Raw genomic sequence first — 20,746 nt, forward strand, 5'->3', positions numbered from 1 at the left:
CTCTTCCTCAACCCTTTCCTTCGAGTAGAAGTCTCAAAGAGACGAAGATGCTTCATGCGGGTCAAAGCACAGTAACTTCGCGGCGGAAGTCATGTGAAGCATGTAAATCAGCCAAACGGCGCTGTGACCTATCATTTCCGGCCTGCTCAAGATGTATCCACAAAAGCATACCGTGCTTTTACCCAGGAAGGCTGCCTCAGACCTGCGCCGATGTTATTGCTGATATCCCGAAATCTACGAATTATGATGAGATGATTGACACCGCTTCTACTCAATGCAATCGTGATTTTGACTTGATGACTGGGTCCGATATGGGCCCACTTCATCCTATTATGATCGACTCGCCCTTCCGTTACATCAATATAATCCCCCTAGAATATCGGGTGGATATCTTTGAGGGCCTTTCCTCATCGCAGAACTTCGATCTCGCCATGGCAAGAACGAATCCCCCAAAGCAGCTCCCAGATGTATTAGCCAATCGACTACAATTCGCGGTGGACGTGCTCCAGAACATCCCCAAAATGGTAGTCACCGAGAACAAAACTCCGTGGTGTCATCGTCAGCTTTATAAAGGTGGTATGCCGAAGGACATGCAAGGTTGGTTTACCGACATCAATTTTTTTTTTTTTTTTTTCATTTTATAGCAAATTGCCATACTAACCTTTATCATAGATGCATTCGCTTGTTGTTCTCTCTACATGAGCAAAAATGATATAAATTCCCCGGTTTTGATGTCCATATTCGATTCTCGCATAAACGATCTCCTCTCTGCGCCACCGCCTACCACGCCACTGGAATTGCTTGCTCGAATCCACGCGCTCATTTTATACTTGATAATGCGCTTATTTGACGTTGGCATCCGCACGCAACCATCCTCGGAATCCTTATTGGCTCTACTCGAGGCATCAGTACTATCTCTTTTCAACTGCATTCATATACCACACCCCTCACAGCCCTGCGAGCTACTCCCTATCTCTATGGAACCGATAATGGGCTTTTGGGAATCATGGGTATTCCAAGAATCAGCGCGGCGCACTGTGCTGATGGTGTTCTACTTTGTGAAGATTCAACACTTCTTACAAGGCAAGCCACTCTCCGTCTGTGATGGAAAGCTTGGACTCGAGCATGCATGGTATCAGTCTGCGCATTTATGGAATGCACAAAGTGCATTCGATTTCGCAGTAGCTTGGACGGAAAACCAACACTTTATTGTCTATAATGCAGATTTTACTGGACTGCTTCAGGACGCGAAGCCGGATGATGTGGACTTGTTTGGGAAGATGCTTCTTGTGACTAAATTGGGCATCGATGAAGCAAAAGCTTGGTTTTATTCAAGGGGTAGTTTATTGTAAGCATTACAACGCCAACAATAACAATAACTTTTTCAGCCTTGCCGAGGTTTTTTCTTGTTTCCTCGCACTTTGGTTTACACTCCGTCGCGGCGCAAGTTAGGCCCACCGGCTGATATCCTTTCGGCTGCCTCACGGGCCGTTGCCGGCTACTAGCCCACCGGCTGCCAGTAGAAAAGAAAATGTACATTTCCCAGTATGAAGCAAATTTCCGATTTTGATGTTTTAACGTTCGAGATTCTCGTGCAACGGAATCAAAAAGAATAACAAAAGAAATCACAACACCATCGAGCAATATGGCACCTATTAGCCTCCCATCGCCTACCCTCGACAACCCACGAAGTCAAATTGAAGATGCCACAAGTCAAACGGCAGAATCTCGCCCGAACCTGGTGATATTCATGCCAGATCAGCTTCGTTATGACTCCGTTGGCTGTTTCGGAAACCCCCATGTTCGCACACCCAATATTGACGCCTTCGCTGCACGCGGCACCAAATTCACGAATTGCTATTTGCAAGCCACCGTGTGTTCACAAAGCCGGTGTTCGCTCTACACAGGGCAATATCCACATGTATCAGGTCATCGAAGTTTGGAAAATCTCATCAAGCCCTGGGAACCTAACATGTTTCGTGCGCTGAAGGAAAGCGGATACCATGTTGCATGTTTGGCTCCTAGGGGCGATACCTTTGCACCCACAGTCACAGAGTTGAGTGTAACTGAGTACGGATTTCTCGTTCCGCCGGAGTGGATGCCGAAGTTCGGAAAGGGAGGTGCACAACCGGATGTGTCAGAAGATATCTGGGACCGTTTGTTCTACAAGGGCCTCCGCAGTCAGGACAAAACAGTTGACTATGATGAAGCTGCTGTGCGATCTGCTATAAAGTGGCTGGAAAATCCTCCCAAGGGTCCATGGGTTCTTTACCTACCGCTGATCTTCCCCCATTGTCCGTTCCAAGTTGAGGAACCGTACTTCTCCATGTACGACCGCAAGAAGATGCCAATGCCAACCAAGCCAGAGCGGAAAACAGGCTACGAACCGAGATATTTTGAAGAGAATCGTAAGCGCTACGGCACAGAACGGGCAACTGATGAAATATGGGCTGAAATTACAGCGACATACTATGGGATGATCTCTCGTCTTGATACGCAATTTGGGCAGGTCATGGCTGCATTAGAAAGTACGGGTTTGACATCAAACACGGTCACCGCATTCTACACCGACCACGGGGAGTACCTTGGAGACCATGGTATGATTGAGAAGTGGCCTAGCGGCGTGTCTGAAGTCCTTGCTCGCGAACCTCTCATCATAGGCGGAGCCGGTTTACCTGTCGGTAAAACCAACGATGACATTTGCGAGATGGTCGACCTGCTCCCAACTGTTCTCGAGCTGTGCAAGGTCTCTGAGAGCTTTCCGCACAACGGCGTTTCGCTCTTGCCAACAGTACTTGGGAATCAGAAGCACCCAAAGCTCTACGCATACACAGAAGGGGGCTTCCTCAAATCGGAAGAGCCGCTCCTCGAGCAAGCACCCTATCCATATGATATCAAGTCTGTTCTGCAACGTGAAGATACTGAGATCGTTGGAAAAGCTGTTTCTATGAGAAGTGCGGACTGGATGTATGTGTATCGGCTGTACGAACCAGCCGAATTGTACAACAGGAAGACTGATATCGCTGAGCTTCACAACGTCGCTGCAGATCCACAATTTGACCATATTGTTCGAGAGATGCAGGCAGAGATGTTTCGCTGGATGATGCAGACCTCGGACTTTCTCCCATTTCAAAAGGATCCTAGATTTCCTCCGGTGAACCTTGAGAGTCCAGAGGAACAATATAGGAAGAGGAATGAAACAATCTGAATGGCATGAAAATCTCTAATATCATTTGGATCAATTGGCATTGAAGGAGTGCAATTAGCTGAGTATCAGCTACTTGCAGGCCATTACACATTAAGCATTCTTACTATAATCCAGGTGCATCCAATGTCATAATTGATTCCCGTACAATTGTTCAAGATCTTGGGGAACAAAATTCATAGATTGTCCCCCAAATCCATCAAATACAGTATCCAGTGAGCCAAACATGTGCTCTGATTCGAGCCCCGTATACCACAGGGATTCCTCTAACACTTCCCCTCTCGATGGCTTCTCAACTGTTCTTTCGTTGGTGGCACCCGTTTCTCTATCCGATGATACTTCTGATCCGGTCGGAGTGGTGAGAGGAGGGCTTGCTGGGTAGTGTTGAAGAACTTCCTCTCCTCGCTCAATATCACGCTGCCGAATGCGAGCTAAAATATCGAGTATGTTGCTGTCACGGATGTGCTCTTTCTGTGAGAGTTTTGTCATCGAGTCTGGGTACGAGCCTCCAGCGATCGCGGTGCTTATGAGTCTTTCGGTCTCTTTGTACTGTATAATAATCCATAATGAGCATTATGTTTGAAAATGCAAAGATGCTGACAGGCTGTTCCTGTCAAGATATGAAGTGTATAACTCACCAGTTGGTCAGCGGACTGATTTACCGCGGTAATAGGCAAGAGTATCTTCGCAGCAGATTTGAGCTGGTAAATTATCTCAATAGCAGTTGGATGACTTCCGAGAAGCCCAATGTCAAAAGCTCGTATTAAAATCCGTGTGCATTGAAATACACAAATGCCGATCCCCGGATCTTGTGGAGTTTGATCGCAAACCTTCTGAACCGTTCTAAAAATATCGACAAGCGCCTTTGCATGCTGAACTGCTCGTGTTTGACAATAAATCGCATACTCAGGTAGCGTCGTATTGAGAACTTCATCGGGCAGGGACTCCCGAATTCCAGGTAGCATGAATCTATACAAGTCACAGTGACATTGGTGCCACATCGTATGTAACATAACGTATCGCTTCAAATGCGGAGAGTAAGCTCGTAGGTTAATATTACGCTCGCTAAAGGCCATTGATTCAGGCAGCGAGCGTTTCAGGTTTTGTAAGTCAGATTCCAGTTGAAGAAGCTCATTACGAGAGTCGTGTGCTTTTGAACCTTCTGAAATTACTCTTCTGGTGTATCTAAGCATCAGTCAGAATTGGTAAATAATCCATGGATTCATGCTGTAGAATTTCTCACCGAAGAATCTCATGCCGAGTATTAGAGAGTTGGCAAAAGTATGCTCTGGTGCCCATGCTGGTGGAGTCACCTTCATCAATCTGTGTCGGTATAAGAGTGCCTGTTTCGCCAGAAATTGCGAGCTCGAAGTCTCTCTCGTTCGATGGTAGTTGTATGTGCATTTGCTCCTTGGGACACGATATCAAGTCCGACTGTCCAGCCGCAAGTCGTTTGTCCAAAATGAATATTGACCACATAATACGTCGACGAATTTCGCGAGCTGTGGTGGATAGTTGAAGGTTTTCATGATTCAGACGGAGCATGTATGCCATCTTCGCAGCCATTCCTAGCAGCGGCTGCAAAGCGAGAAATCGGGATAATGCACAATTCTGGGAAATTACCACCACGAGAACTTGAAGTACGACCAGAGATGGCCGTCCGATATTTGACCAAACATGCGCCTCTGCTTCAGTACGCCACTTTTCTCTTTGTTCAGCCGTGACGGAATCTGTTGACATAAATGCCGCGGATGCACTACAAACTGCCTTCAATAGTGCTGGGTCGACAGTTCCAGAATTCCAGGCTTGTAGGAAAATAGCGCGGTGAATAAAGCCATTCTCACAAAGCGGTGCGATGTGTTCAAAGTAGGCGTCGATGTAGAGCCTGACTACACACTTCTCCACTCCAAGTTCCTTGTTCGAGTCATAATTCACCCCATCGCTATGGCTTTCTCCGTGTGAATTAACGTCCTCGATCCTTGTCCTTTGCGATGGTGAAGCCTGAAGGGAATACCCTGTACTCGCTGTCTGTCTAGGAGATAGCAACGGCGATAAAAGTGGGTGATTTTGTCGAGTCTCACTCGATGCGATGGCTCTTCGCCTTTTTCGTGTCCCGGAACCCAGCTTTGACGATGCGTATTCACATGGTATCCCTTTTTGGCTGCATCGCTGACAGGCAGGCAATGACCCGGAACATTTTGCCTTAAGCAGATGGCACGGCCTACAAGCTTGCCTGGTACGAAGACGTTTTGTTCCACTTTGCGTTAAGTGGGCCTCTGTGCTGGGAGCCGCTGCCGGGGATGTCGAGTCCATTTCCAAAAGTCCGGAAGAGTTGTGTGCTCTCTCCAAGAGCAAGCGGCTATCAGACACCGGCAACGGCAAATTTTGAATTTCCCAGCCCGGGCCGTTAGGATGACTATATAATTGCGTGCTCCACCATTTGGATTGCGATCTCCTGTCCCCCCGGAGTTGAACCGAGGTCTTCGACCAATCAGCAAAGGTTGTATGCAGTCGATATATTTCCCGATAGCTCCTACTTAATGTTTATTCGAATATGCCTCTGGCTTATCTAATGGACGCAAATGTCCAAATTTCTCTTTGGTGGTGAACAAGAATAGTCGGCCGCTTATGCGGCCTTGTCATGTCTTTGTGGAGGTCTTTTCAGGTGTACAAGAAGGGGGTTAAAAAAAGCACACTCTGTGTAGGAGATTTTACCATGTATAATATTTGACATTGCGTGCTTTTAGATTCTAGATAATCCTGTCTCTCTCTAGTTGGCGGCTAGTAAATAGCCGGTACCGGCTAGGATAATCCACCTCAACTATCATGGAGTTTATTTTATATAACAAGCATAGAAATATAATAGTATTACCATGTTGAATTGGGAAATAAATCGACTTGGAGCATTTTTTTTGCGATACTCACGTCACACAATGCTCGGCCACTACGATGTGCGAAAATACTTCAACAAACAGCTAGCATTGTCATGTAGCCTGATTGCTCTCTCCAGCTTCAACTATGCTTTCGATAACCAAGGCTTTGCCCAAACACAGGCCATGGATGCCTTCGAGAAGAAATTTGGTGTCTACGATGCAAAAGCGAAAACCTGGGCCCTCGACACTCAGTGGAAGTCATACTTCAACGGACTGCCGTATCTGACTTTCGCCTGTGGTACGTAGTGAGGAATCATAAGCACCTCCATTTCTAACCAGCCTTCAGGTGTTATCATTGGCAGCTTTATAAGTGCTCGATTCGGTCGCCGATGGTGTATGTTTGTCATGAGCATCTATGCTCTAGCTACCGCCACAATTACCACTACGTCTCAATCCAGCGATCAAATATTAGCCGCCAGGATCTTGAACTGTGCGTCTGTTAAACTTCTCCTATCGAATTACTTCTAACACAGCTAGACATATATATTGGCATGGAACTCTCTGTTGTTCCAGTCTTCCAGTCCGAGATCGCTCCAACCCAAATTCGTGGCTTCATGGTGGGTACATACCAGTTAACCATTGTGGTAAGTACCAATATTTTATAGAGAATAAATAAATAGGTTAAACTGACAAAAAATTTCAGTTCGGAGGGATGGTTATTGGCTGGGTGTGCAATGGGACTAGCAAGATACACGATGACCGTTCGTGGAGGATACCATTGGGGCTTTTCTTCATCATTCCGACCATCATAGCATCCCTCATATGGTTTATTCCAGAGGTGAGAACTTCTGAATTCCCGTCTTTTTTATTTCTCCCAAAGCTAAGCGTAAGCAGTCCCCTCGGTGGCTTCTCATCCAAGGCCGCCTGGAAGAGGCGCGAATCAACTTACAGAAACTACGAGAAGGAGCGTTCACTTCGGATGAGATTGAAGATGAATTCGCATCAATCCAAAAGGGGTTGCAAAGTGAACCAGAGCAAGGTCATTTCAAGGAACTATTCTCAAAATCTAACCGAAAGCGAACAGCGATTGTTGTTGGACTCAACTTTTTCCAACAGGCTACGGGTCAGGCATTCGCATCGCAATATGGCACTCTATATGTGAAATCCCTACAAACTATAAACAGTTTCAACTTCAACGTCATCAATGGTTTTATCGGACTCATCATAGTTTCACTATGCCTGTACCTCAACGATAAAGTTGGAAGAAGGTGAGCTCGCATCCCCAAACAGAGGGTCATGACTGACGTTGGCAGGCCCTTGCTTCTGATCGGTGCGGCAATCCAAGCAACAGCACTTCTTATCATGGGAGGGCTCGGAGTACATACTCCATCTTATCCTCAGAAGTCAGCCATTGTTGCAATGCTTTCCTTGTTCACAGTGGGCTTCAATATAGGATGGGCTGCGTTGACATACGTCGTGACTACCGAGATACCAACTCTGCGCTTGCGAGACAACTCACAGCGGATTGCGTCTGTTGCAAATGTTCTTACATTGTAAGTTGACATTACTTTTCAGCCATTATATGGGACGGGAGTGTTAACATTTTACGTTCAGCTTCGCAGTTTCGTTTAGTCTACCATATCTCATGGATACTGGTTATGCAAACCTTCAGTCGAAGGTTGGCTTTATTTATGGAAGTCTTTCGGTCACCTCCATTGCTTTTGTTTACTTCTGTGTGCCTGAATGCCAAGGAAGATCATTCGAAGAAATTGACCAGCTGTTCCGGAGGAAAACGCCTCTTCGGAAATTTCACAAGCATGGAAATTCGCTGGATGGTGAGGCGGACATCACAGGATTCTCAGAGAGCAAAGAGGTTGCTTAGGGCGACCAGATAAAGTATCTTAAAGTTTTATATACGTTACGTTTAGAAACTGGCTATAATTCTTAAAATGTATGTATATTGCCTCTTTTGTACATCTTTCTACCGATCATTTCTTGTGAATGTCTACAAGACGCCGAAGTTTAGGAAGCGATCATATTCAGATGACGCTGGAGGTATTGCCATCGTTTTTGAGATATTGGGTGTTTAGATGTGTGATCGATGCAAAATGTATAAATGAACACTGGAGTCTTCTAAGCTATGATCGCGCGGATGCGGGGCTGTTTATATTTGCAGCCTTGGAATATATATTGTAGGTAGTAATAAAAATGGTTAGGTAGCCTAGTAGTAGAACTAGATATCAAGCGCATGAATAGCCCTATGGCATAATATGCACGTTATATTGCTACTCCGATAAAGTGACGCTAGGCTATCTACAAAAACCTCACAATTGGGGCTATAATGGTGCCATACACCCCCTAAACCGATGTCAATCGCTACGCACTTTTGAAATCCCCAATTAGATGAATAGAATAGTTAAAACAAAAAGAGACGAATGTGTGCTACTTCTATATCTTTGAAGTAATTTACAATATAGTTAGCACGATATGAAGGTCAGTCTAGGCGGCAAGTCTTAATCAAGACAAGCATCATACACGACTTGATTTACTCCGATGATGCCATTGAGGCCCCATATAAACGTCCGCAGGAAAGCCTAGTAGATTAAAGTAAGAAAGTTACGGAAATATTTATAGCAATAGTGTAGTACACCGATAGAACTATATCATATCGTATCTCTCACAGGGATCCTTCATCCTTTATTGTTACACGCGAAAAGTCCGCTTTCTCGATCTGCTTTTATAGCAGATGTCATAAAAACACTAAAATATGAGCACTCAAATAGTCTCTAACACGAAGAATGCTACCAGCACAGTTTCTCCAGTCGCAGAAATTGACCCAAAAGAAGAGAGGTCCTTAGTATGTCTACTAAACGTCTCCCGTTTGTGTGCCTGGAATGCTGATTTGTCCAACACAGGTATGGCGTCTGGATATCTTCTTCTTGACGATTGGCTTTCTAGGCTATGCATTCAAGTACCTAGATCAAACCAACATTGTATGTTTATTCGCAGCCCCGGGGAATATCCTATTCTGACGACCCATCAGAGCAACGCCTATGTTTCCGGAATGGAAACCGATTTGGAACTTTATGGAAATGAGTTGAATTACTTTACCACTTTCTTCAAGTAAGTCGTCGGTACTCCTTTTGTGAAGCACTCTTATTGACAATAACAGTATTGGCTACATGATCATGCTTTATCCCTCATGCATCATAATTTCTCACATTGGTCCATCAATTTGGCTACCCACCTGCGAGGTAAGTAAAAATCAATTTCTGCTATTCAGAAACGTTGACGAAGTTTTCAGGTCATTTGGGGTATATTGACTTGTTGTTTATCCACGGTCACCAACGCAAAACAGGTATAGACAACCGATCCATTCATTTCATCTCGATTTGACGGTATTTTCTTTAGGTATATGGCCTTCGCTTTCTGATCGGTTTTTTTGAAGGCGCAACTTGGCCAGGTTATTTTACCATCATCAGGTTAATCCTCCACTCTACCCCAAGAAGCACGCATGCTGACTACAGTTTAGCCAATGGTACTTGCCTCATGAAATGGCTCTCCGAATGAGTCTTTACAATATTGCTCAGCCCGTTGGGGCTATGTTATCTGGCGCGATGCAAGGCGCACTTTCAACTAATCTGGAAGGTGCCCTTGGCCGAACCGGCTGGCGATGGGCATTTATCATCAATGTAAGCATCACATTGGCGATATTCAATCGATTTGTGCTAACTCCACAGGGTGTTTGCACTATCTTCATCGCCTTACTGGCTTTCGTGCTCTTACCAGGCTTTGTACGAACCGATTTCTTGCCATTCCCTGTGTTAGACTGACAGGACGTATCTAGCCGGATCGCCCCAACCCTCTCGCCAAATTTTATCTCAGACCTCGAGATATCGGTATGGAAATATACACCGGAATTTATATTCAGCAAGTGTTTGCTAATATTTCATCCAAGTTGTGGCTGAAGAGCGAACTCGAAGGATAGGCCGTGATCCGCAGGTTGGAATCAACGTCAAAACCTTCCTGCGCTGCTTCAAATTTTGGCATGTCTGGTTATTTTCAAGTGAGCTTATATATGGTTTCATTTGAAGGAAAGTCGAATGATCTAATCAAGCTTTATCATAGTTGCCTGGTCTATCGGAACCAACACCACGCCTTCAAATTATTTCAACCTTTGGCTCAAGTCCCTCAAAAATGCCGATGGGAGCTTGAAATAGTGAGTACTACTTCATGTCTTAAGCGCTTGCACTAATCAGTTATCTAGCTCGGTTGGAATGCTCAATTATCTACCAATTGCAGGCCAGGCACTCCAACTAGTTGCGGAGCTCTTGTTCAGCGGTTTCAGCGATTATCTTGGTACTCGGTTGCCATTTTTGCTTCTTCACTCAGTAAGGCAACCCAGCAGAGTCAAGAACCTGATACTAATCCGAACTTCAGGTGATCAATATCACGTCGCTGATTATTTTGATAATACGACCTGAAAGTCAGAGTGCCTACATGGCTGGCTGGTATATGAACTATGTTGGAGCGTGAGTATTACATTCCCTTTGATACACATGTATTTCATTTCTTCTAACTAGGACAGGGTTTCGACTATGCTTCTTTGCGCCTGGGCGTCGGCATATCTCGAAAAAGAACCTCAAGTTCGAACGGTTCTCTTCGCGACTGGGACTCTGTTCTCATACTTGTTTAGTGCATTCCTACCTATTGCCGCATATCCCGCTGCGCAGGCACCCCATTGGCATATTGGTGCGAAGCTCTATCTTGGTCTTTCCGTCTTCGCTTCTGTCCTTTTTGTTAGTATCTTTTTTATCCTCAAATGGCAAGCGAAGCGCGACAAGAGAAAGGAGAGGACTGAGCACGATGATTCGTCCGACCTTTGATGGAAAGTTAAAGAAGTTCACGAGAAAAGAAACACCGTATTAGCCCAAGGCCACATACGAACGGATGCGAAGCCATTCCCGTAAATATACTCTTGGTGAGGTACCAATAAATTACGTTGTCCACCTTGTTTCTTTCTAGATTTTTATCGAATAAGGAAAGTCGATGAGTACTACTATGTAGGTACAGATCTTGGCGGGAGTTTAGGGTATTTGTCCTTGGCATTCAGGCATCAATTTGCTGACTCATGACCCCATGTCTCTACACCGCTCAGAAGGTTCTGCCGTGTCCGCGGAATTTTTTTTATCTTTTCTCTTGAGGAATTAGACCGCAATCTGCAACTGCACGATTCGGTTTTGCCAGTTTAAGAATGGCGCCAATCAAGCGCAAGGGGAATGCCCCCGAAGAAAACACTGCCCGCCAGCCCCAGAAACGTGCTAAAGTTGGAGCGGAGGAGGCCAAGAAAGACCATAAGAAGTCAACTGATGCCACCACATCCACCGCTGGGAAAGCTTCAGAACTTTCTGTGCTGCGCGATGACGAGCCCTCATTCCCTCGTGGTGGCGCAAGTGTTCTGACACCATTGGAGCGCAAGCAAATCCAGATCCAGGCCAACAGAGATGTCTTGTTCGAGCAGAAAGAATCTGGAAACAAGAAACCCTCCCAGAAGACGCCTTCCAACGAATTCGCCGAGGAAAGCGACAATGATGTTGAAATGGAAGATGAAGAAACCACCACGACTACCAAGAAGTCGCGCAAGAAGAAGTCAAAGAGCAAGAAGTCCGCGGACAAGGAAACTGACGACAAGGAAAATGTTCGCATTGAGGGTCTTAGCTTCAAGGTACGTTCTAGAAAAAGTTTTCATGTCGCCTCACTCTAACAATTGCAGCGCATTGTACCAGGAGCCATGATCCTGGGTCAGGTCTCGAGTATCAACGCCCACGACATCGGCCTTTCGCTACCCAATAACCTTACCGGCTACGTCCCTCTCACATCCGTTTCAAAGGGACTCGAAGACAGACTTGAGAAGATGTTGAATGACGAAGGTGAAGATGACGATGCCGAGGACAGCTCCGACGATGAGTCCTTCGACTTGAAGGATCATTTCTATTTGGGTCAATATCTACGGGCATTCGTTGTGTCTACTGGCAGCAACCCCGATGACCCCAAGGCAAAGAGCAAGAAACATATTGAGCTTTCAGTCGACCCTAGACAAACAAACACTGGCTTCTCGAAGTCCGATCTTGTTGTGAACTCGGCTGTTCAAGCGTCCGTTGTCAGTGTGGAAGATCACGGTGTGGTCATGGATCTTGGCATTGAAGGCTCAGAACTGAAGGGCTTCATGTCCTCCAAGGAGACCGACCCTAGTGTGGATTATTCTAGCATCAAGGAAGGATCTGTCTTCCTTTGCATGGTCACTGGTCAGAACCCCAGTGGCAATGTCATCAAGCTGTCCTCCAACTTCCAAGCGTCCGCCTCGATCAAGAAGTCCAACTACCTCAGCTCGGCCCCTACCATCAACACTTTCCTCCCCGGTACCGCCGCAGAAATTCTTCTCACGGAAGTCACAGCGAATGGAATGATCGGAAAGATCATGGGAATGCTCGACGCAACCGTTGATCTGGTCCAGTCTAGCATCAACGGCAAGATTGACCTCGAAAAGAAATATAAGATTGGCGCAAAGATTAAGGGCCGTATTATTTCAACTTTCCCGGCTGCTGAGCCGCTCAAGGTCACCTTTTCTTTGCTCGACCACGTCCTCAAGCTCTCTTCCGATGCTCGTGGTCCCGGTTCTTCTGACGACGCGCCTGCTATTTCCGCAATCATCCCCGAGGTAAAGGTCGTGAAGGTTGATCACGGTCTGGGTGTGTATGCTCGAATTGGAGAGACAAAACACATGGGCTTCGTTCACATGTCGAGACTGTCTGATGGCAAGGTCGAAACAATTGATGAAAGTTCTGGAGCTTTCCAGCTGGACGCCGTCCACGAGGCAAGAGTCATTGGGTACAACTCGATTGATAACCTCTACATTCTCTCGTTTGAGAAGAGCGTTATCGAGCAGCCCTTCCTTCGCGTCGAGGATGTGAATGTGGGTGCTATTGTTAAAGGAAAGGTTGAGAAGCTTCTGATCGGCGCTGATGGTATGACTGGATTGATTGTCAACCTAGCCGATGGAATCACTGGTCTTGTTCCCTCCATGCACTTTGCGGATACTATGCTTCAGTTCCCGGAGAAGAAGTTCCGCGAAGGCCAGAAGCTTTCGCTGAGAATCCTGTCTGTTAACCTCGAAAAACGCCAAATTCGTTTGACCCTGAAGAAGAGTTTGCTCAACAGCGAGTCTGCTATCTGGAAGGACTACAAAGATATCACTCCTTCGGCTCAGTCTCCTGGTACCATTGTCAACCTCCAGAGCCATGGTGCTGTTGTGCAGTTCTACGGTGAGGTCCGTGGTTTCCTTCCTGTCTCCGAGATGAGTGAAGCCTACATCCAGGATCCGGCCCAGCACTTCAGACTCGGCCAGGTCGTCAATGTTCATGCTTTGAGCGTGGATTCATCCCTTGGAAGACTTGCTGTCTCGTGCAAGGACCCCTCGACGTTTACCGAGAAGTATCGTGAGGCCTTTGAAAACCTTCATCCCGGCCACCTTGTTACTGGAATCGTCTTCGAGAAATCCAATGATGATGTGCTTCTCAAGCTTGATGAGTCAGGCCTTGTCGCCCGTCTCGACGCTGAGCAACTCATCGACGGCCCCCCGTCTAAGCAAAATTCGATGCTCTCTAAGCTCCGCGTAGGCCAGAAGCTGAACGACCTCTTGGTCCTCAACATCCAGCGCGCCCACCGTCTGATCAAGGTTTCTAGCAGGGCCAGCTTGAAGAAGGCAGCCAAGCAGAAGAACATTCCGGGCCAGTTCGAAGAAGTCCAGGAGGGCTCCCTTGTCACAGGATTCGTCCGCAACATCACACCCGACGGTGTCTTCGTCGAGTTCCTCGGTGGTCTCACTGGATTGCTCCCCAAGCGTCTTATCGAAGACGCCAGCCTCGAGCTGCCCCACTACGGGTTGTCAAAGGCGCAAACGATTGTTGTCAATGTGCAGTCTGTGGATCAGGAATTCAAGCGCTTCATTCTGAGCATGAAGCCCGTTCAGGCTACCCAGGCTGCTCCCAAGAAAGATACCAAGCAGACTGACGAGACCGTTGCCAACCCCGTTGATGACAGCATCAAGAGCATGTCCGACTTCACCTTCGGCAGAATTGTTGAGTGCAAGGTTGTCTCTATCAAGGCAACCCAGGTCAATGTTCAGCTCGCCGATAACATTCAGGGTCGCATTGATGTGTCCGAGATATTTGACGACTGGAAAGATATCAAGGATCGCAAGCAACCCTTGCGATTCTTCAAGGCCAAGCAAACTCTCTCCGCCAGAATCCTTGGTGTCCACGATGCCCGTAACCACAAGTTCCTCCCCATCAGCCACCGCACTGGAAAGTACCCTGTGTTCGAGCTGTCTCTCAAGCCAAGCTACATCAAGGCCGCAAACCCTGCCCCTCTTAACATGGAGCAGGTTCAAGTCGGCTCCTCTTGGGTAGGCTTCGTCAACAATGTCGCTGATGACTGCCTCTGGGTCAACTTGTCTCCCAACGTGCGCGGCAGACTCCGCTTCATGGATGCATCAGACGACCTGTCCTTGCTGACTGATATGGAGAAGAACTTCCCCATCGGCTCTGCTTTGAAGGTCCAGGTCACCGCCGTGAACGCCGAGAAGGGCCACCTCAACCTCTCTGCCAAGCAGGGATACGACAAGCTCGCATTTGGAGATATCTCCGTTGGCATGATCTTGCCCGGTCGCGTTACCAAGGTCACCGAGCGCCAACTCATTATGCAGCTCGGCGAGTCACTGGTTGGCGCGGTCAACCTGGTCGACCTCGCAGATGACTACTCCAAGGCCAACCCTACCGTACACAGCAAGAATGAGGTTCTCCGAGCATGCGTTATTGCCGTTGACAAATCGAACAAGAAGATTTCCTTGTCGCTGCGCCCCTCCAAGGTGATGAGCTCCTCTCTGCCCGTGCAGGACCGTGAGATCTCTTCGCTCAAGGATGTCAAGCCCAACGACATCATCCGTGGCTTCGTCCGACGAGTCACCGATTCCGGTCTCTTTGTAGCAGTCAGCAACGATATCACTGCTTACGTCCGCGTGTCTGATCTTTCCGACTCGTATCTCAAGGAATGGAAGGACTCCTTCCAACCGGATCAGCTCGTCAAGGGTAAGGTCACATTTGTTGATGCCGAGCAAGGCAAGCTGCAGCTGAGCTTGAAGGAGTCTGTTCTGGACCCCAACTTCAAGGCTCCCATCACCCTTAAGGATCTTAAGGTTGGTCAGATTGTCACCGGAAAGGTCCGCAAGGTCGAGGAGTTCGGCGCTTTCGTTGTCATTGACGGGTCCTCAAACATCAGTGGTCTCTGCCACCGCAGTGAGATGGCTGAGAAGCGCGTCGAAGATGCTCGCAAACTCTACGATGAAGGTGATGCTGTTAAGGCTAAGGTCATTAAGATCGACCTTGATACGAAGAAGATCTCGTTCTCACTCAAGGCTTCCCACTTCCAGGATGAAGAGGAAGATGACAGCGAGGATGAGGACAGCATGAGCATTGATGGTCTTGGTGGTGTCGAACTCGGCGAGGACGACAGTGAAGAAGAGGATGACGACGATGAGTCCATGGGAGGTGTTGATGTGGAGGATGATAGCGAGGAGGAGGAGGAATCCGAGGATGATGATGATGAAGATGTCCAGATTCAGAAGCCTAGCAAGGCCGGAGGTCTCGGTGCAAGCGGCTTCGACTGGAGCGGCACCGCCCAGACCGATGCTGCTGCTCGCTCTGATAGTGAAGATGAGGACTCCAAAAAGAAGAAGAAGAAGAACCGCAAGGCCGAGATTCAGGTCGACCGGACTGGCGATTTGGACGCCAATGGTCCTCAGTCCGTTGCCGACTTCGAGCGACTCCTTCTCGGTGAGCCCGACTCCTCGCTGCTGTGGCTGCAGTACATGGCCTTCCAGCTGGAGCTGGGTGAGATCGAGAAGGCTCGCGCCATTGCTGAGCGTGCTTTGCGCACTATCACCATGGGCCAGGATGCCGAGAAGCTGAACATCTGGGTTGCGCTTCTGAACATGGAGAACACCTACGGTGACGATGACAGTCTCGAGGAGGTCTTCAAGCGTGCCTGCCAGTACAACGACCCCCAGGAGATCTACGAGCGGATGATCAGTATTTACATCCAATCTGGCAAGAACCAGGTATGTGTAAATCCATTTCGAATTTTACTCTACGGATGCTAACAATTTCACAGAAAGCAAGTGATCTCTTCTACGCCGCCCTCAAGAAGAAGGTTTCCTCCCAGTCCCCCAAGTTCTTCTACAACTATGCCAGCTTCCTCTTCGACACCATGGCCTCCCCCGATCGCGCTCGTGCTCTGCTCCCGCGCGCCCTTCAGTCCCTCCCTGCCCACACCCACGTCGAGACGACCTCCAAGTTCGCCCAGCTCGAATTCCGCTCCGCTAACGGAGACGTCGAGCGCGGTCGTACCGTCTTCGAGGGTCTCCTGTCCTCTTTCCCCAAGCGTATTGACTTGTGGAACGTGCTCCTGGACCTGGAGATCAAGGTCGGCGATGCGGAGCAAGTGCGCCGTCTCTTCGAGCGTGTCCTTGGCCTGCAGAGTGGCAAGAAGGGCCCCGTCAGCGTGGACGCTAGCAAGAAGCTCAAGCCTAAGCAGGCCCGCTTCCTGTTTAAGAAGTGGCTTTCCTTCGAGGAGGGTCTGGCTGCCACCAATGGAGATGAGAAGATGGTTGAGGAGGTCAAGGCACGGGCTGTTACCTATGTCAAGTCTCTTCAGGAGTAAATCTTATAAAAAAAAATGTGTTCATCTGAACCTATGGGTGTTTGGGGCTTGAATTTGTGTACTTGTATATAGCGATGGAAATATATTTCGTTTTATTCCCAGTTCTGATCAATCAGCATCAACAATGCAGCACGTGTATAGATCCCGAAGATCGTAAAGGTCGTCATGTCGATGTAACAACCAAAAAGGTTGGACTGTCCCATGGATCCGATCACCGCTTTATCATGGCTGCCTGCTTTAACCTTTGGAGATTATTATACTACGTTTTGCCTTTTCCATCTTTTTGCTTTCAGACTCATTATGACCTCTTCCCGCCCTTCCAAGAGCAGCTCAGTATCCAGTCTGCACTTCGATCCGTACAGAGACTCAGATACAGAGGACCCAAAGCTCAATGTGCCTGAGCGAGTGGGGTATCCGGCCCGCTCACGGCGTCGAGCCGGGACTCCAACGTCTTCCGTGTTATCGGAAGACCCATCTAAGCGCAAGCGATCTCGTCGATCGCGATACTTACATAGTCTCCGGCGTGCAGCTATTGGGGTATTCATCATGCTGTAAGTTTCAAGAACTATGCATGCCGTGTCTATGAGGAAGACCCGCCCGCTGACCTATCACCAATAACAGAGGCATCGTCCAATTCATCTCCATCGCTTGTGGTATCGTCCTCTCCTTCTTCCCGGATGAATACGACCGCGCAGTTCATAATTGGCTAGATAGCGCCAACAGCACTAGCACCGTAGACAACGCGCGCTGGCCCACCGATATCTCCCGCGATATAGTCCCTGTTGGCTGCCACTCCCATAACGACTACTGGCGCCGGGTACCACTGTACTCTGCACTGCAAGCGGGATGCATAGGCGTCGAAGCCGACGTCTGGCTCTTTGACGATGAGCTTTATGTCGGCCACAGCACATCCTCCCTGACAGAGCAGCGAACCCTACAATCTATGTACATTGACCCGATAATAACCATCCTCGAGCGCCAGAACCCAACCACCAAGTTCGACCAGGGAGGCGACAGCCCTGCGCACGGCGTCTTTGACACAGACCCGGCCCAGAGTCTAATTCTCCTGATCGACTTCAAAACCGCAGGGCCGGCAACCTGGCACGCCGTCATGAAGCAACTCGCTCCGCTCCGTGACCGTGGCTACTTAACCCACTTCAACGGCGACGAGTTAATCCAGGGCCCCGTCACCGTCGTGGGAACGGGAAATACACCCTTCAATCTTGTCGCCGCAAACAACACTTATCGCGATATCTTCTTCGACGCCCCGCTCGACAAACTCGTCGACGCCGATCAACCAGACAATATCCCCCAGCTAGATGCAGCTCTCATCCCGGGCACAGATCTAGGTCAAGGCCAATCTGGTATGCCGGATATCATCACTGCGTCCACCTTCAACACCTCGAACAGCTTCTATGCCTCTGTTTCTTTCAAAGAGTCAATCGGCCGTCCCTGGCCCTTTCACTTCACGCAGCGCCAGATGGACCGTCTCCGCAACCAGGTGCGTGTTGCGCACCAACATGGTTTGAAAGTGCGCTACTGGGCGCTGCCGAGTTGGCCTCGCAGCCTGCGGGATCATATCTGGCGCGTGCTTGCGCAGGAGGGTGTGGATATTCTGAATGTTGATGATTTGGTTGATGCTACTAAGGGGGATTGGAATACGAATGTCTTCGATTGGTGGCCGTGATGGCTATGCATGGTAGGCATCTTTCCCCATTATTCTCCTCCTTACATTCGAAATATGGGCTCATGGTCTAGATTGGCTGGCGTTGGAGTTTTCTTGTCTTATTTACGATACCTCGCCTTTTCCCTTGATTTTATTGCTTTATTTTGTTGATAGACTACTTGCTACATATTTCATTGGTGGTAGACATCCAATATCAAAGTTCTACATATGTATGCAGCTCTCGAGATACCACTGCTACTTTGATAACAGAAGAGACAATATAGTGCGGATGAAAACGATTCTTCAGTTCAAATTCGCCATAATCATAATTTTGGTCTCTGTCGCATTCGGCGCAGGAGCGGTAATGTTATTCCTTAACCTCGGACGTGTTTCCCAATGCCCTTGATCCAGCATTGACGCCATAATGCTTCCGGTAAAATCGAATTAAAATCACATGAACCAGGGACACAGTCCCAAAACAACCTCAAGTCAAACTGAGATAATAAAGATCATATAGTGCGTGAACAGGCCCTCGACCAGCGGAGAGCCCTCTCAACATCAACAAAGCACATCAAACGTAGCTAACCCGTGGATGGCATATTTCATAGACAGCAGAGCGCCTCTTCACCGAACTCGCGGGTAACACTACCCTCCTCCCGGATCAGACCACCGAGCCAGTGCTTCGCAGTCTCAAAGTCCTTAGCACCGAACTTGACAAGCACGAAGCCAGCGCGGACGCGCGCAGCCGTCCACGTAACATCACCCTTTTGGCTAATCGAAGGCTCAGGTACCGACGACGGCGCATGATCCGACCAATTGCGACTACCGATACGAGGCTGCGACTGGAACTGATTCAGCATGAACGAACCAAGCGCCTCGAACACAGGGCCGGAGAGAATAAGCGTGCCAACGACGCCGTGTGGGCGCGTGCGCTCCGCAATGATATTCAGTGGCGTTAGACCGGCCGGCGCCTGTGGCGGCATATCGACGGGGTTTTCTAGGCCGGTATGGGTGGTGTTATATGTTGTGTTTTCGTTTTCGATCTCGATTTCGTCGGATATGGAGGTATCTTCCAGGTCTCCGGATTCATCGTCGAGGATTACCGAGTCGCGGAGGAGGAGTCTGCGTTTGCCTTTATCGTCTTCGGCCCAGACTTCGTTGCGGCCGCGCCAGAACTGGAAGTTCCAGTCTTCGCCACGCGAGGTGCGGCCTTGCGTTACCCAGTCTAGGACGCAGACGCTGCTGCGCTCTGTGCCTTTTGCGGTGGCGTCGACGGTGAAGGTTTGGACTTGGGCGTAGCGGCTGTGTTGGAAGGGGACGGAGGGGTCTGGGAGGTAGCAGAGGGCTGCTTGGCGGCCGATGTTGACGTCGAGGGTTTGCTGGCTCATGTCGGAGAGGTGGTCGTTTGCGGGCATTTGATCCCGGTGGCCTTTGATTACATTTGGGGCGGTGCCGGTGTTGTTTGGGGTTGTTTTGAAGATCTTGGTGCTGCCTTGTGGCGTTGTTACCACCATTCGCGTCTTGGGTTCGAGCGTGATGGATACTTCGATGTGGTCGCCCGGTAGAAGGCCGCCGCCATAAGTGAGGAGATATAGGTGGACGGGGTTGGAGGGACGTGTATCTGAGAGGGCGGAGGAGTCTGGGGATGGGACGAAGCCGCCGGTACGCGGGACCAGCTTTAATGGGTATTTGTAGGTGAGGGTTGTGAGGGTGGGATTGTTTGGTGGGAGGAGGGAGAGAACGACTTTGCCCTGCCCTGGCTTCGCAATGGAAGACTCAAAGGGCGAGGGAATTGGGATTGCTGGTTGTCGCATGGTGGATATGAGATTTTTGAGGAAGGCGAAGAGTGACTAATAGGTGTTATAGTTAAGAAGAAGAGATCCTTTGAAAATATAATGTTTGTATTGAGCAATGAAGCCAGGCCATGTTATCCGAGTTTGAGGGGGGCGACCTGTGAGTATATAAAAGCCCTTGGGAAAATGACGATTCCTTAGTCATAGACACCCACATGCATCAAACTCAAGCGGGGGGATACTCCCAACCTGATTTCCTTGGCTCTCTGAATGAGTGTAGAAAGATCAAATCAGTCAAATCACCAACATCACTGGCAGAGAATAAAGGGTTGAGGGTTTCTATGACAAAGAGTATCTCCGCACTGGCGCACTGGTGTGAGACGTGGAGGGTTTACCTTCTTGGCAAATGCACCATGTCATTTGCCCAGATGAT

The 20,746-nt window shown here is 48.6% G+C and overlaps 7 protein-coding genes across 7 annotated transcripts; 6 read left to right on the plus strand and 1 right to left on the minus strand.

Moving 5' to 3' along the window:
• The first annotated feature begins 24 nt into the window (after window positions 1-24).
• Window positions 25-1,367, plus strand: N7455_001389 (Zn(II)2Cys6 transcription factor domain-containing protein). The gene is made up of 2 exons (XM_040951104.2): window positions 25-597; window positions 673-1,367. The coding sequence occupies exons 1-2, from the start codon at window positions 48-50 to the stop codon at window positions 1,350-1,352; spliced, it is 1,230 nt and encodes a 409-aa protein (XP_040818192.2). The 5' UTR covers window positions 25-47; the 3' UTR covers window positions 1,353-1,367.
• A 278-nt stretch (window positions 1,368-1,645) lies between these two features.
• N7455_001390 (uncharacterized protein) lies at window positions 1,646-3,208 on the plus strand (the record flags this gene model as incomplete). Its single annotated transcript, XM_040951101.2, has 1 exon — window positions 1,646-3,208. The coding sequence occupies one exon, from the start codon at window positions 1,646-1,648 to the stop codon at window positions 3,206-3,208; it is 1,563 nt and encodes a 520-aa protein (XP_040817555.2).
• A 2,930-nt stretch (window positions 3,209-6,138) lies between these two features.
• Window positions 6,139-7,960, plus strand: N7455_001391 (uncharacterized protein; the record flags this gene model as incomplete). Its single annotated transcript, XM_040951774.2, has 7 exons — window positions 6,139-6,376; window positions 6,425-6,568; window positions 6,616-6,722; window positions 6,782-6,916; window positions 6,973-7,346; window positions 7,392-7,631; window positions 7,693-7,960. 7 exons carry the CDS (start codon window positions 6,139-6,141, stop codon window positions 7,958-7,960), a joined length of 1,506 nt encoding a protein of 501 aa, XP_040817593.2.
• Window positions 7,961-8,845: 885 nt separating this feature from the next.
• On the plus strand, window positions 8,846-10,964 carry N7455_001392 (uncharacterized protein; the record flags this gene model as incomplete). Its single annotated transcript, XM_065603984.1, has 11 exons — window positions 8,846-8,935; window positions 8,994-9,071; window positions 9,122-9,201; window positions 9,611-9,770; window positions 9,819-9,872; window positions 9,926-9,977; window positions 10,037-10,144; window positions 10,207-10,297; window positions 10,346-10,469; window positions 10,519-10,610; window positions 10,667-10,964. The coding sequence occupies 11 exons, from the start codon at window positions 8,846-8,848 to the stop codon at window positions 10,962-10,964; spliced, it is 1,227 nt and encodes a 408-aa protein (XP_065462475.1).
• A 368-nt stretch (window positions 10,965-11,332) lies between these two features.
• Window positions 11,333-16,854, plus strand: N7455_001393 (putative rRNA biogenesis protein RRP5; the record flags this gene model as incomplete). The annotated part of the gene is made up of 3 exons (XM_040951938.2): window positions 11,333-11,803; window positions 11,852-16,252; window positions 16,306-16,854. The coding sequence occupies 3 exons, from the start codon at window positions 11,333-11,335 to the stop codon at window positions 16,852-16,854; spliced, it is 5,421 nt and encodes a 1,806-aa protein (XP_040818444.2).
• Window positions 16,855-17,154: 300 nt separating this feature from the next.
• N7455_001394 (uncharacterized protein) lies at window positions 17,155-18,541 on the plus strand (the record flags this gene model as incomplete). Its single annotated transcript, XM_040951935.2, has 2 exons — window positions 17,155-17,405; window positions 17,476-18,541. The coding sequence occupies 2 exons, from the start codon at window positions 17,155-17,157 to the stop codon at window positions 18,539-18,541; spliced, it is 1,317 nt and encodes a 438-aa protein (XP_040817953.2).
• Window positions 18,542-19,122: 581 nt separating this feature from the next.
• Window positions 19,123-20,334, minus strand: N7455_001395 (urease accessory protein UreD; the record flags this gene model as incomplete). Its single annotated transcript, XM_040950937.2, has 1 exon — window positions 19,123-20,334. The coding sequence occupies one exon, from the start codon at window positions 20,332-20,334 to the stop codon at window positions 19,123-19,125; it is 1,212 nt and encodes a 403-aa protein (XP_040817963.2).
• Window positions 20,335-20,746: the final 412 nt, after the last annotated feature.

Source organism: Penicillium solitum (assembly GCF_028829755.1).
Source record: "Penicillium solitum strain IBT 25940 chromosome Unknown utg000001l_segment0_segment0, whole genome shotgun sequence".
Taxonomy (NCBI): Eukaryota; Fungi; Ascomycota; class Eurotiomycetes; order Eurotiales; family Aspergillaceae; genus Penicillium; species Penicillium solitum.